This window comes from Humulus lupulus, chromosome 2 (genome assembly GCF_963169125.1).
Source record: "Humulus lupulus chromosome 2, drHumLupu1.1, whole genome shotgun sequence".
In the NCBI taxonomy this organism is placed as follows: domain Eukaryota; kingdom Viridiplantae; phylum Streptophyta; class Magnoliopsida; order Rosales; family Cannabaceae; genus Humulus; species Humulus lupulus.
Genome location: NC_084794.1, coordinates 293,852,413 through 293,865,778, shown reverse-complemented (window position 1 = coordinate 293,865,778; position 13,366 = coordinate 293,852,413). Strand labels below are relative to the sequence as shown.

The 13,366-nt window shown below is 34.3% G+C and overlaps 2 protein-coding genes across 2 annotated transcripts; both read left to right on the top strand.

The window, feature by feature from the left end:
• Positions 1-874: 874 nt before the first annotated feature.
• Positions 875-2,142, top strand: LOC133815711 (disease resistance protein RGA2-like). Its single transcript, XM_062248521.1, has 2 exons — positions 875-1,021; positions 1,588-2,142. The coding sequence occupies exons 1-2, from the start codon at positions 875-877 to the stop codon at positions 2,140-2,142; spliced, it is 702 nt and encodes a 233-aa protein (XP_062104505.1).
• A 1,087-nt stretch (positions 2,143-3,229) lies between these two features.
• LOC133815710 (putative disease resistance protein RGA3) lies at positions 3,230-4,550 on the top strand. Its single transcript, XM_062248520.1, has 2 exons — positions 3,230-3,508; positions 3,654-4,550. Exons 1-2 carry the CDS (start codon positions 3,230-3,232, stop codon positions 4,548-4,550), a joined length of 1,176 nt encoding a protein of 391 aa, XP_062104504.1.
• The last annotated feature ends 8,816 nt before the right edge of the window (positions 4,551-13,366 follow it).

The window sequence follows — 13,366 nt, the reverse complement described above, 5'->3', positions numbered from 1 at the left end:
ATAAATAAAAAGTATATTAAATTCATAGGGAGACTTTGGTGCAGCCAACTTTTTGGCTGCACGGTTCGGGCATTTAAATAATAATTTTTTTATGATAGTGTACAATGTTGTCATTTAAGACATTTTGTAAATTTTCAAAAAATTCTGAATAATTTACGGTGCCGAAAACAAGGTTGTTGTACTTGTGTCTATTTTTTGTATGCGCGTGTAAAATTTAATTGATTGAACTTTATTTTCGGCACTATAAACTATTTGAAATTTTTTGAAAATTTGCAGGATGTCTTAAATGACAATAATGTATATTGTCATAAAAAAAATTATTTAAATGCCCGAATTGTGTCCTGGCTGCATCGGTGCAGTCATACAAATTGTTTCAAGTACATAATGGAATTTGCGAGGACAAAATTCTATTTACTAAATCAAATTGCGCAATGTGAGCTTAATTGTGGAAGACAACCTAAAGGTTCATAAAGCTTTATAAGTAGTGGAGAACAACTCAAAAGTTGCATAAGCCAATTATAATTTTTTATAAAAAAAAAATCGTATTATAATTTTGATTTCTTCCATGATTAGTAATAGTCACTTTGCACTGTAGGTACAATTATTGGTTTGCTGTACAAAAGATGTAAAGCTGCACTGCCTAGTTTGATAGCACAAGATAAGTAATTAGCTCCAATAGTTGAGATTGTAAGCAATTTTGATAAACTATAAGCATCTCCAAAGCTATGGCTGAAGTTTTGATCTCCATACTATTTAAACTGTTGGGATCAGCAGCTATTGAAAAGATAAAACATGAGGTGAAGCTGGTCACAGGAGTTAGAAAAAACAAGTGGAAAAGCTGAGTAGCAATCTCAAAGCCATTCAAGCTGTGCTCATGGACGCTGAGAAGCGACAAGTTACTGAAGAAGCGGTGAGAGATTGGTTGGACAAGCTCAAAGACGTGTCTTACGACGCTGATGATGTTTTGGATGAATGGATTACGAGGATTCTCGTGTCAAACTTAGAACAAGATAAGAAAGAGGTGTTAGATATTCATACAATATCTTATCAATAATTTTGCATACAACTTAAAACACAATAAACAGTTAAAGATTATAGAAAATATACCTGATTTAGCCATAAAGAAAACGTAAATTGTTAGTGCAATACTAACCAACTAAGTCTTCCTCCCTAAGATTCTATTTCTGAAGCAGATTATCAGGCTACAGAATAGCGATGAGACTATTCATATATATAGAGTTAGGGAGGAGAATTAGCTTATATTAATCTAGTTGGACTGGGCCTCCTCATCAAAGGCTTCAGTTAACCAGAAGATCCACACTTATGCCTCAACTAGACTACGAAAATTAAATGGGCTAGATCAGCGGAGAACTATTTATCAAATCAAAAAGAAGGTTATGATCAACCTGATTTTTCTACAAAGAAGGTATGCTTCTTTATACCATCTTCTTGCTTTCCTTGTATCCGATTACCTCGAGTTGGGGTGCGCTGTCAGCGCCGTGATATTGCTTGCAAGATAGAACAACTGAATGAAAAAATAGACTCACTTTTGACACAAGGGTCAATCATGAACAACATTCTCGACAGAAGACCACCTCTTTTGTTGATTTGTCTAAGGTGTATGGCAGAGATGAAGAGAAGAAAGTTTTGATAAGAAAATTGCTGAGCAAAAATAGCAGTCAAGATGGGAGAAATTTTGATATCATCCCTATTGTGGGGATGAGTGGAATTGGCAAAATTGCTCTTGCTCAACTTGCCTTCAATGATGCTGAGGTTCAGGCTTACTTTGACAAAACAATTTGGATATGTGTTTCGGAACCTTTTGATGAGGTAGTGATTGCCAAAGCAATTATTGAGTCTCTTGAGCGCCGCACTTCTGACAAGGTTGAGATTCAATCTTTGTTACTGGATATTGAACACTCTATCAAGGATAGGAGGTTTCTTCTGGTCCTAGATGATGTGTGGACTAAGGATGACAGAAAGTGGGAATCAATAGAAAGAGTACTTGCCAATGGTGCTGTTGGAAGTAGAATTTTAGTGACAACACAAAAAGAGGAAGTTGTTAAGATGATGAGAGCAGAAACTGATAAGATTACAGTTGAGTTTTTGTCTGAGGAGTTTTGTTGGGACATGTTAAGATGATGAGCAAGTAAAAAAAATTGGTTGGGAGATTTCTCAGAAATGCAAGGGAGTTCCTCTAGTTGCAAAAACTCTAGGAAGTCTCATGCAAAAACAAACAAGGCTCACAAAAATGGAAGGAAGTCTTGGACAGTAAATTATGGGAGTTAGAAGATGTTAAGGCGAAAGTCTTCATTCCATTCTTGCTGAGCTATGATTAGGGGTGTTCATTGGATGACATCCAATGTTTTTAAGCCCATCCGATCCGATCCAATCATCCAATTGGATGTTGGATTTTTGGAACCGATCCGATCCAATCATCTTGAACCAACCGATCCGATCCGATCCAATGGATGATTGGATCGGTTTGGTTCCATCCATTGAATGCATCCATTGGTTATCTGTTGGATCGGATTGGATCCATCCGATCTTTTAAAACCTTTATTTAGGCTGATTTAAAAAATATATATATTATTTCAATTATAAAAACACTAATTACTCATTCAAATAATAAAAATATTTAATTGTAATGATTTAGAAGTTTACAACACAAATCTAATATAAAATTAAAAACATAAGTCTTAATAATTTGTAGGAATCCAACCTAAAATTACAATAATACATCATAATTAAATAAAAAAGTTTAGTACATCAAATATAATATATGTAAACAGTAAATGTAATAAAATATAATATATTTTAACTTTAAAAAAATATATAATATATTTTTTATTTGAATATTAATTGGATGGTATTGAATCATTATTGGATTGGATCGGTCGATTGGATCCATTGGATTTACATGTCATCCAAGAACCGACCGATCCAATATTGGATTTTAAAAAATGTCATCCGATCCGATCCAATCCAATCATGATTGGATATCCAATTTTTAGCGGTCGGTTGACATTGGATCGGATCGTTTCTGCACAGCCCTAGCTATGATGATTTGCCACCAGTTGAAAAACAATGTTTGTCATATTGTTCAATCTTTCCAAAGGATTATGAGATTGACAGAGATGACTTGATTGAATTGTGTATGTCCCAAGGTTACTTAAGTCGAAGCGAGAATTTTGAAAAAGAAGGTCGCGATTGCTTTGAAAATCTGGCAATGAGATCTTTCTTTCAAGACTTTGTTAAAGACTACGAGGGAAACGTTATAAGATGCAAAATGCACGACTTTGTTCTGTTTCTCATGCAGAATGAATATTGTACTTTGGATGTAAATGATGCTGATCACAAGGAGAGAATGGGGCACGAAAAGAAAAAATTTCGCCACGCTGCACTACTGCTAGAGAGAGGGGCCAACATTCCTAGTTCCTTATACAAGAGTAAGAACAAGAGTTTGCGTACACTAGTGGCTACTTCATCATATTCAACAACTAGCTCGGTTAGTGAATTGTTCTCAAAACTAACTTGTGTTAGGACATTGAATTTGTCAAAATGCAAATTTGATCGACTACCAGAAAGCATTAACAATTTGTTACATCACACTGTATGATTTATTGAATCTGCAAACTCTGAAAATGCTCTAGTGTCCGATCCTTGAAGAGTTGCCAGAAGGAATACAAAGACTTGTTAACTTACGACACCTTTACTGTAATCGGTGTGTGAAGCTGCTGTATTTGCCAAAGGGGGTCAGTGAGCTAACTTGTCTTAGGACATTAGACATGTTTGTTGTACTCGAAAATGACAGTATAAGGAACAAGGAGGCGATGAAGCTCGAAGATTTAGACTTGTTGAAACATCTTCAATGCCAATATCTTCATATTGCAGGGTGTGGAAACCTACTAAATGGAGGACAAGCTAAGAGATCAGCAGCACAACTACTTGGGGAGGAAGAGTACAACCTTGTTCACTTGAAGCTAACTTTCAACTCGGCGAATGACAAAGCTCATGGTGAAATACTTGAAGCGTTGCAGCCACATCCATACTTGAAAGCTTTGAAGATAATCAGTTACCAAGGCAGCACCATCAATCCCAAGTGGATGTTGACATTAGTTAATCTCAAAAGGCTTAAACTAGACTGTTGCTACAATTGCAAAACTCTACCACCTTTGGGAAAACTACCTTCCCTTGAATCACTCTATGTAGGTGACTTGCAAAAAGTAGAGACTGTGGGACTTGAGTTTTTGGGAGTAGAAGAAGATGGGGCAATGAAGTGTGAATCATCATTCCCCAAATTGAAACTACTTCAATTTGCTAGACTCCATGAATGGACTGAATGGAAAGGAGGAGTTTGTGTGATGCCAAGCCTTCATTCGTTAGAGATTTCGTGGTGCGAAAGCCTAAAACTGCTACCGAACTTCCTGTGGAGGACACCACTGCAGAATTTGACCATCAGCTACTGCAAAAATATTAATGAAGAACATTGTAGGAGAAAGCTAAACTTGTTTAATCACAATATCCCAAATATCAAATTTATGCAGTAGCATCATGTATTGCATAGTGTCAATTATCAAATTTGCTAGTTAAACAAACTGATCAAAATGATGAGCTCTTGCTAGAACACATCAAACTCATTAGTGTCCAGCTTGGAGTTTCTGGTAAGTATGTACTGAAGTTCTTCCTATTCCTCCTATGTACTTGATCAATGGTGGTGTATATATTGACTGTTAATAGTATTAACCTTGATATTTTCTCAAGACTTTTTGTGCTTATTAATATATCTTTATAAATTGTTACATGTATTTAACAATTTTTATTGGTTTTAACTGTTTTTTTAATGGAATATTATAAATATTTAACTTAATATATATTAGAATTATATTAATATAAATTCAAATATTATAAAATAGCATTATTATAATAATATTTAATGATTATAATAATATAAATTCAAATATTGTAAAATATCATTATTATAATATATAATACCAGAGTAAATATTTAATAATTATATTAATATAGATTTAAATGTTATAAAATATTATTATCATAATAATATATAATAAATAATTTTAATTTTATAAAATTTCGGTAAAATAAATTTTTAGTAATTATATTAAAATAAATTCAAATATTATATTATATCATTATTATTATAACAATATATAATACAGTCTTAATTTTTATTCAAAAAATTATTATTTATATTTAAAAAGAAAATATGTTATTTTAAAAAAAAAACCATAGACAATGTTTTAATTTAATTTTTTTAATATGTTTATATATATTTGTATTTATTTAAAATTTATATGATAATCATAAAAACTTAATAAAAATAATAAATAAAACTAAGTAAACACACATTACACGTTGCTTGAATTCATTTTTATTTTATTAGAATGTAATTTTATTCTATTTTTCATCCTTAACACTCATATTTAATTATAATTAGATCTTAATTTGATCTAAAATCCTTATTGTGTTTCCTATTCACTTTCATCTTGCAATAGAGTTGATTGCGTTCTCCTTATCCAGGCTTGCTTGGGCAGAAACAAATGTTCAATTGAAATTTCGAACCTTGCATTTAGAGGTGTTCCATGTCAACACGTGATCAATACATTGGTTGTGTTAAATATAAATTATATTATGAGCATAAATTCATAAATCAGATTCAAATCAACATAGCATGCTCATACAATAATCCAGGAACATTTTTTATTTAGAGCATTGAATTGAATATATAGAGATGAAACATACCTGACATTGAGTCTCCAATGTTCATCCTTGAATCTCTCACGATCTACACAAGACAATATTAGAAAACAATACAAGAGAGATCTTATGGAGAGCAACCCTTACCAAACCATATGCCACAGTGTTTATCCCAACAACATATATGTTCAATATATATGTCTCATATGCCTTCTTACCCTAAGGGGTATATTGGGTCTATTGGGCTTATATTATCATATATGGTGGACTATGATTTAATGGGCCAACCTATAGTCTTTAGGGTGCTACCATGTGCCTCAATTGCAATTAGATTAATATTAACCATCCCATTATGGTCTTTAACTATTCGTAGGCACTCTAGAAAATGATTGTGATAATGGAATTATGTTTGTAATTATATTAGTCCATATAAAATTCTAACATTCTCCCACTTGGACAATATAATCAAACCACCATAATGTTGTCCATCACAAAAGACAGTCTAATAAATCATATATAATATCATATCGATAGGATACATATATTATTTATGATTCGGTCTTGAGGACATTCAAAAACAATAACAATCATTAAACCAAACATGCTTGTGGTACATTAATTTGAGACTATGCGCATTCATCTCCTTTTGTACCTGTCACTTCGGTGAACAATAGTATATACTTATATAAACATATATACGTAACAGCAACAATAAGAAGTGACTTCAATTATCATTATGCATGTTCATAACAAAACGCAAGCTATAAGCAATCCGTACAAAATACTAGCATGTTTGATACATAATAACAAAACTCCCACTGAGCTCAACAAGCTAGGCTCCTAACAATCCCATCCGAGCAACATGCTCCAGAAATACACATATGGGTAAGCCTTTCGTTAGTGGGTCTGCCAACATGCTAGTGGTAGGCGTGTACTCAATAGAAATGAGGGACTCAACGACTTTCTCTTCAACAAAATAGTACTTTATATCAATATGCTTTGAGCGAGAAGTACTCCTAGTGTTCTTAGAGAAAGCTACTGCTGCGGAGTTGTCACAATACAATTTCAGCGGCCTCGAAATAGAGTCTACAACATTCAAAGCTGAAATGAAATTCCGCAGCCATATTTCTTGACAAGTAGCCTCATAACACGCCATATATTCTGCCTCCATCGTAGAAGAAGCTGTGAGTGTCTGCTTGACACTTTTCCATGAAACAGCTCCTCCTGCCATCATATAAATGTAGCCTGAAGTGGACTTTTTATCATCCACGCATCCTGCATAATCGGCGTCACTGAACCCAACTATATCAAGAGTGTCAGCTCGCCGATAAGTCAACATATGATCCTTTGTACCCTGAAGATACCTCATGACTTTCTTAACCGCTTTCCAATGGCTAAGACCAGGATCACTCAAGTATCTACCCAACACGCTGACAACAAAAGCAATATCAGGGCGTGTGCATACTTGAGCATACATCAAGCTACCAACCAATGACGCATAAGGAATGACTTTCATTTCATCTCTCTCTTTATCATTTTGTGGACATTGGGCCTTTGAGAACTTATCACCCTTCACTATCGGTGCCTTCCCAGGAGAACATGTATGCATATTGAATCTTTTCAAGATCCGATCAATGTAAGTCTTCTGAGACAAACGAAGAATACCATTAGCCCTATCTCGAAGAATCTGAATCCCAAGCACATAGGAAGCCTCGCCAAGATCCTTCATATCAAAATGGCTAGACAAAAGTTGTTTTGTCTCAGACAACAGATCAGAATTATTAGATGCAAGCAGGATGTCATCAACATACAATACTAGAAAAATATAGCTGCTCCCACTGACCTTCATGTATATACATTGATCTACTACATTCTCCTTGAAGCCATTTGCAGAGACAATCATATCGAACTTGAGATACCACTGCCTTGATGCTTGTTTAAGCCCATAGATAGACTTTTTGAGCTTGCAAACCATGTGTTCTTTGCCAGACTTCTCAAAACCAATAGGTTGAGTCATGTAAACATCTTCAAATAAATCTCCATTCAAGAAGGCAGTCCTCACATCCATTTGATTGAGTTCTAGATCAAAATAAGCAACTATAGCCATAATGATTCGCAACGAATCTTTGGTGGAAACAGGTGAAAAGGTTTCTTTGAAATCAATACCTTCTCTCTGGCTATAGCCCTTAGCCACAAGTCTAGCCTTATACCTTTCCACTTGCCCATTGGAGTCACGTTTGATCTTATACACCCATTTGCATCCAATGGGTCTGCAACCTTTGAGTAATTCAACCAACTCCCAAACTTCATTTTGTGACATAGAATTCAACTCATCTTTCATTGCATCCATCCACAACACAGATTGAGGACTATTCATAGCTTCTTGATAGGTGACTGGCTCAAAAGTGTCTCCGACATCAAACTCATGTTCCTGTAAATAGACAAGGTAGTCATTAGGAATAGCAGACCTACGGGTTCTCTGTGATCTTCTCATCATAGCTTCATCATCCCCAATATCAAGATTTTCACCTTGTTCTTGATTTTGAGGTTCATCATGAGTTTCTGCCGGAATCTGTTCAATCACAGGGTCATCAATAGGAGCGGAAGCGACAGGTACAGGGACAAAAATACGTTCTTCCCTGAAAACAATTTCTGTTGACCCTTGACTTGAACCAAATTCATCCTCAAAATAGACAGCCCTATCTGATTCTATAACCCTGGTGGTGTGAGATGGGCAATAAAATCTGGAACCCCTTGATCCAATGGTGTAGCCCACAAAATATCCACTAATGGTCTTCGGATCAAGTTTCTTAGATTGTGGATTATAGGGCCTCACTTCTGCTTTGCAACCCCAAACATGAAAATGACGCAAGATTGGTTTCTTACTTGACCATAGCTCATAAGGCGTCTTTGGGACAGACTTGCTAGGCACTTGATTCAAGATATAAGCTGCAGTTTTTAATGCCTCACCCCATAAAAAATCTGGCAAGCTAGAATGAATCAACATACATTGCACCATGTCAAGAAGAGTGCGATTTCTCCTTTCAGCAATTCCATTCTGTTGGGGTGTCCCTGGCATTGTATATCTTGTATTAATACCACATTCCTGCAAGTATTTGGCAAAAGGCTCGGGGTTCCTTCTAGTTTCATCATAACGTCCATAATACTCTCCACCTCTATCAGAGTTGACAATTTTAATCTTCTTTCCCTTTTGAAGCTCAACATTCGTCTTGAAAATCTTAAAAGCATCCAAAGATTCAGATTTTTCACGAATGAGCTCAACATGACCATACCAGGAAAAATCATCAATGAAGGTGATAAAGTATCTATAACCACCCATAGCAGGTGGAACAAAAGGCCCACAAATATCAGTATGAATAGTGTCCAATACATCTGTGCACCTGTCTGACTTGCTCTTTCTAACCTTGGCAGTCAACTTTCCTTTTATACAATCAACACAGGCAGTGAAATCAGAGAAATCAAGATCCTGAAGTACACCATCCTTCACCAATCTCTCCATTCTATCTCTAGAAATATGGCCTAAACGTTTATGCCAAAGCATAGAAGATTTCAAATCTGATCTTGCACGTTTTGACCCAACAATAGCATTAAGAGAAGAAGAACAAGAAGAAGTAGAAGTAACGGGAACAACATCATGTAAATCAAGCTTATATAAGTTTCCACATAAAGTTCCATTTCCAACCAACATAGAGTCACAATACAAAGTCAGTTTTCCATATCCAAAATGAAGACTATAACCTAGTCTATCCAAAATAGATACAGAAATCAAATTCCTCCTAATAGAGGGTAAATAAGCAACATCATGCAACTCCAAAAAATGCCCAGTATTTAGCTGCAGTCTGACAGTCCCAAAAAATTCAACCTTGACTTTAGTATCGTCTCCCATGTATACATGCTCCTCCAACCTACTCGGTCTTCTTCGGTTTGTCACTGCCTTTCTTCTCTAAGTGAGCTTTGAGCTTTCGACAATCAGCTTTCTTATGCCCAAAGCATTGACAAAAGTTGCACTTCCCTTTGAAAAACTCATTCTTATGACCAGTTGAAGATGAGCTAGTTTGCCCATTTCCCTTAGGATGGTTGGCTTTCTTCTTAGGATGCTTTTGGTCACTAGAGTTGTTGGAAGTGAACTTTCTCTTGTGAGGATTGTTTGGGTTCGTCACCATGGAGATACTTCTTGCCCTACCTTTTCTCATGTCCTCCTCTTCCTTGGCAAGAATAGCAGACATCTCCCCAACAGTCCATTGCTCCTTCTGAGCATTGTAGCTTGATCTGATTGAATCAAACTGAGATGGAATATTCTCCATCACTAACCACACCATGTAATCCTCACCAAGGTCCATATCCATGGCCTTAAGTTTATGATAGTGGCCCATGAGCTTGTCAATGTGAGCCCTGATGTCACCTGAACCATCGTAAACAGTGTGATGCAGCATGTTCAAGTGTTCATTCTTCTCATTCTTTGAGAATTTCTTATACTTTTCCTTAATGGCAGCAAGAAAATCCTTTGCATTCTCAGACTTGGGAATACTATCACGAATGGATTCGTCCATGTGATATCTCATAAGCATCAAGCAACAACGATTGGAGTGTTCCCAGTTCTCGTAAGATTTCTTATCCTTCTCAGTAGCATCATCAGCAGGCTTAGATGGTGCATCAATTCTCAAGGACAAGTCCACTTTCATGAAGGTCAAGTTCATCGTGATATTTTCAATCCACTGCTTGTGGTTGGTTGCATTCAGCGTTAAGACGGCATGAGATCTAGGAATGCTTACAGCTGAATGAGAAACAAGAGCAATAACTATTAAATACATGTTATGATAAACCATGTCATTTGTGCTCTTTTCTCATCAATATATGATCGCAAAATAACAAATGATCATTATGTATGCTAGAGTTCTTAGACAAACACACAAAATAGAACTCATACACAGGTAAGAACAATCTATTAAACATTATAATCAAATACATTAATTTACTATCGAAAGGATAGATAAATTGTAATTCATAATATTTAATAAATTTTCTTCACCATATTAAGCATCCTTAGCAAGCAATTATTATCGATAGGATAAGTAATTACTTGTATGGATCTTAATGCAAATTTGGAGGATGATACAAAATTTAAATAAATTAATATTTAAATGTTCCTCATTACCAAACAATTCACATGCTTATTCTTACGACAGGCAAGAAAATAAACAATAATTGTTGACAATATATAATAAGATTTATGCCACAAAAGATTAAATACAAATACAATTATGAATAGAATTCATAGGTTAATCTTGTGCATAAACATATATAAAATAGGGTGTAAGAATAGAAGTGAAATGGTAAAAATTTGGCCAAAAAAGGACACCTCACGCGCCCCAAATTTTTTTTTTTTTTATAAAAAGTTTCAAAAAACGACATTTAGTTTACCAAAAACGACATGTAGTTTACCAAAAAACGACATGTAGTTTAACAAAAACGACATGTAGTTTACCAAAAACGACTTGTCGTTTGTCACTATAAAAATCGACCTTCACACCTCAAAACGACGTGTCGTTTTTCAATAAAAAATTCGACCCCCTCAGACGTCAAACGACGTGTCGTTTCCGTACGAACGACATGTCGTTTTTTCCTGACAGAGGCAAAACGACATGTCGTTTTTATCGTCCCTGTCACCCAGTTTTGACCCGTGGGTCTGCATCTCGGGTCTACGCGACCCGGTTCGTGACCCGGTCGTATAGACCATCTCCGGCCACCAAATCCGACTCTTTTTTAGGGGTTTTGCTCCACATCTCATCCTCTATCAATTTCCGGCCTCCATTTGGGTTAAAAAACTCTCAAAATCAAAAATTATATATACTTTTATCTATGAAAATTTTTGGAAAAAATTGGTATCCATGGCCGAAAACACTCAAAAATTTCCCCAAAATTTTGTAAAAAAATGGTCTGAACCCATTGATGATTAATATACTAATTTTCTTCATAGCCCAATTCAAAATTTCATTGTAAAAAAAAAATGACAAAAAATTGGGGTATTTGACAATAAGCTCTAAAATCAAAAGACCTGGCTCTTGATACCAATTGTTAAATATAAATTATATTATGAGCATAAATTCATAAATCAGATTCAAATCAACATAGCATGCTCATACAATAATCCAGGAACATTTTTTATTTAGAGCATTGAATTGAATATATAGAGATGAAACATACCTGACATTGAGTCTCCAATGTTCATCCTTGAATCTCTCACGATCTACACAAGACAATATTAGAAAACAATACAAGAGAGATCTTATGGAGAGCAACCCTTACCAAACCATATGCCACAGTGTTTATCCTAACAACATATATGTTCAATATATATGTCTCATATGCCTTCTTACCCTAAGGGGTATATTGGGTCTATTGGGCTTATATTATCATATATGGTGGACTATGATTTAATGGGCCAACCTATAGTCTTTAGGGTGCTACCATGTGCCTCAATTGCAATTAGATTAATATTAACCATCCCATTATGGTCTTTAACTATTCGTAGGCACTCTAGAAAATGATTGTGATAATGGAATTATGTTTGTAATTATATTAGTCCATATAAAATTCTAACAGGTTGTTGAGGCAATATGCTCATCGTCGTCAAATGTTGGTCCTGCTCTGCTCTGAATTTGACTAATTCATGGCGATTTTAGGCTTGTTGTGTTGTAACTTGTATATCTATGTCTGTATTTGATATTACTATGAGATTGGATGGTGTGTAAATGTGATACAAATTAAATTCAACATAAATTTGAAGAAGGATTTATACATTTTTAGACCATGTGTTTTGTCTCATAATCTGTTTTGACCATGTGTTTTGACAAATTGATTTTTTGACTTTGTGTTTTGTAAAATAATTCAAATAGACCCCTAAACTCAATTTTGATGAAGAAAAAAATTGAATATAAAAACACAGTTGTTAGGAAAAATAATTTTATTTTTGTTTTAAATTGTTAGTTTAGTGAATTATTTGTAATTTTAACTCAGAAAATTTTGACCAAAATCGAGTTTAGGGTTCTATTTGAACTATTTTATAAAACACAGGGTCTAAAAAATAATTTGTAAAAAAAAAGGTCAAAAAATGTATAAACACTTTAAAGAATACTTTGTTTGGTGCTATGAATATATTATGATATTTGGAAACTTTGGTCCAAAATTGATTTAACTTGGCTTAACCAATGATCATCACAATCTATATGTATGTATATAACATATTTATATATTTAGGGTTTGGATTAGGTTCGGTTTAGGGCCCCTCAATTAATAGGTAGATTGATTAGACAGATATTAATTATTAGTTTAAAAGATTATGTATAAATAAAAGGGATATATTAATTAGATAATGGAATTTGTGGGACAAAATTTAATTGCTAAATTAATTGAAACAACATGAGCTTAATTAAAATCTAATTTATAGATTTTTCACATACAAGCTCATTATTCAAACAAATTACATTGAACAAAATTAGGTAGAAAAATTACATCTTAATCTTGTCAATATAAGAATACTATTTTAAATGCTAATTTTTTTAATAGTCAATATATAGTAAAACCTTTATATAATTATAATATTGGGATCAAACTAATTTATTACACT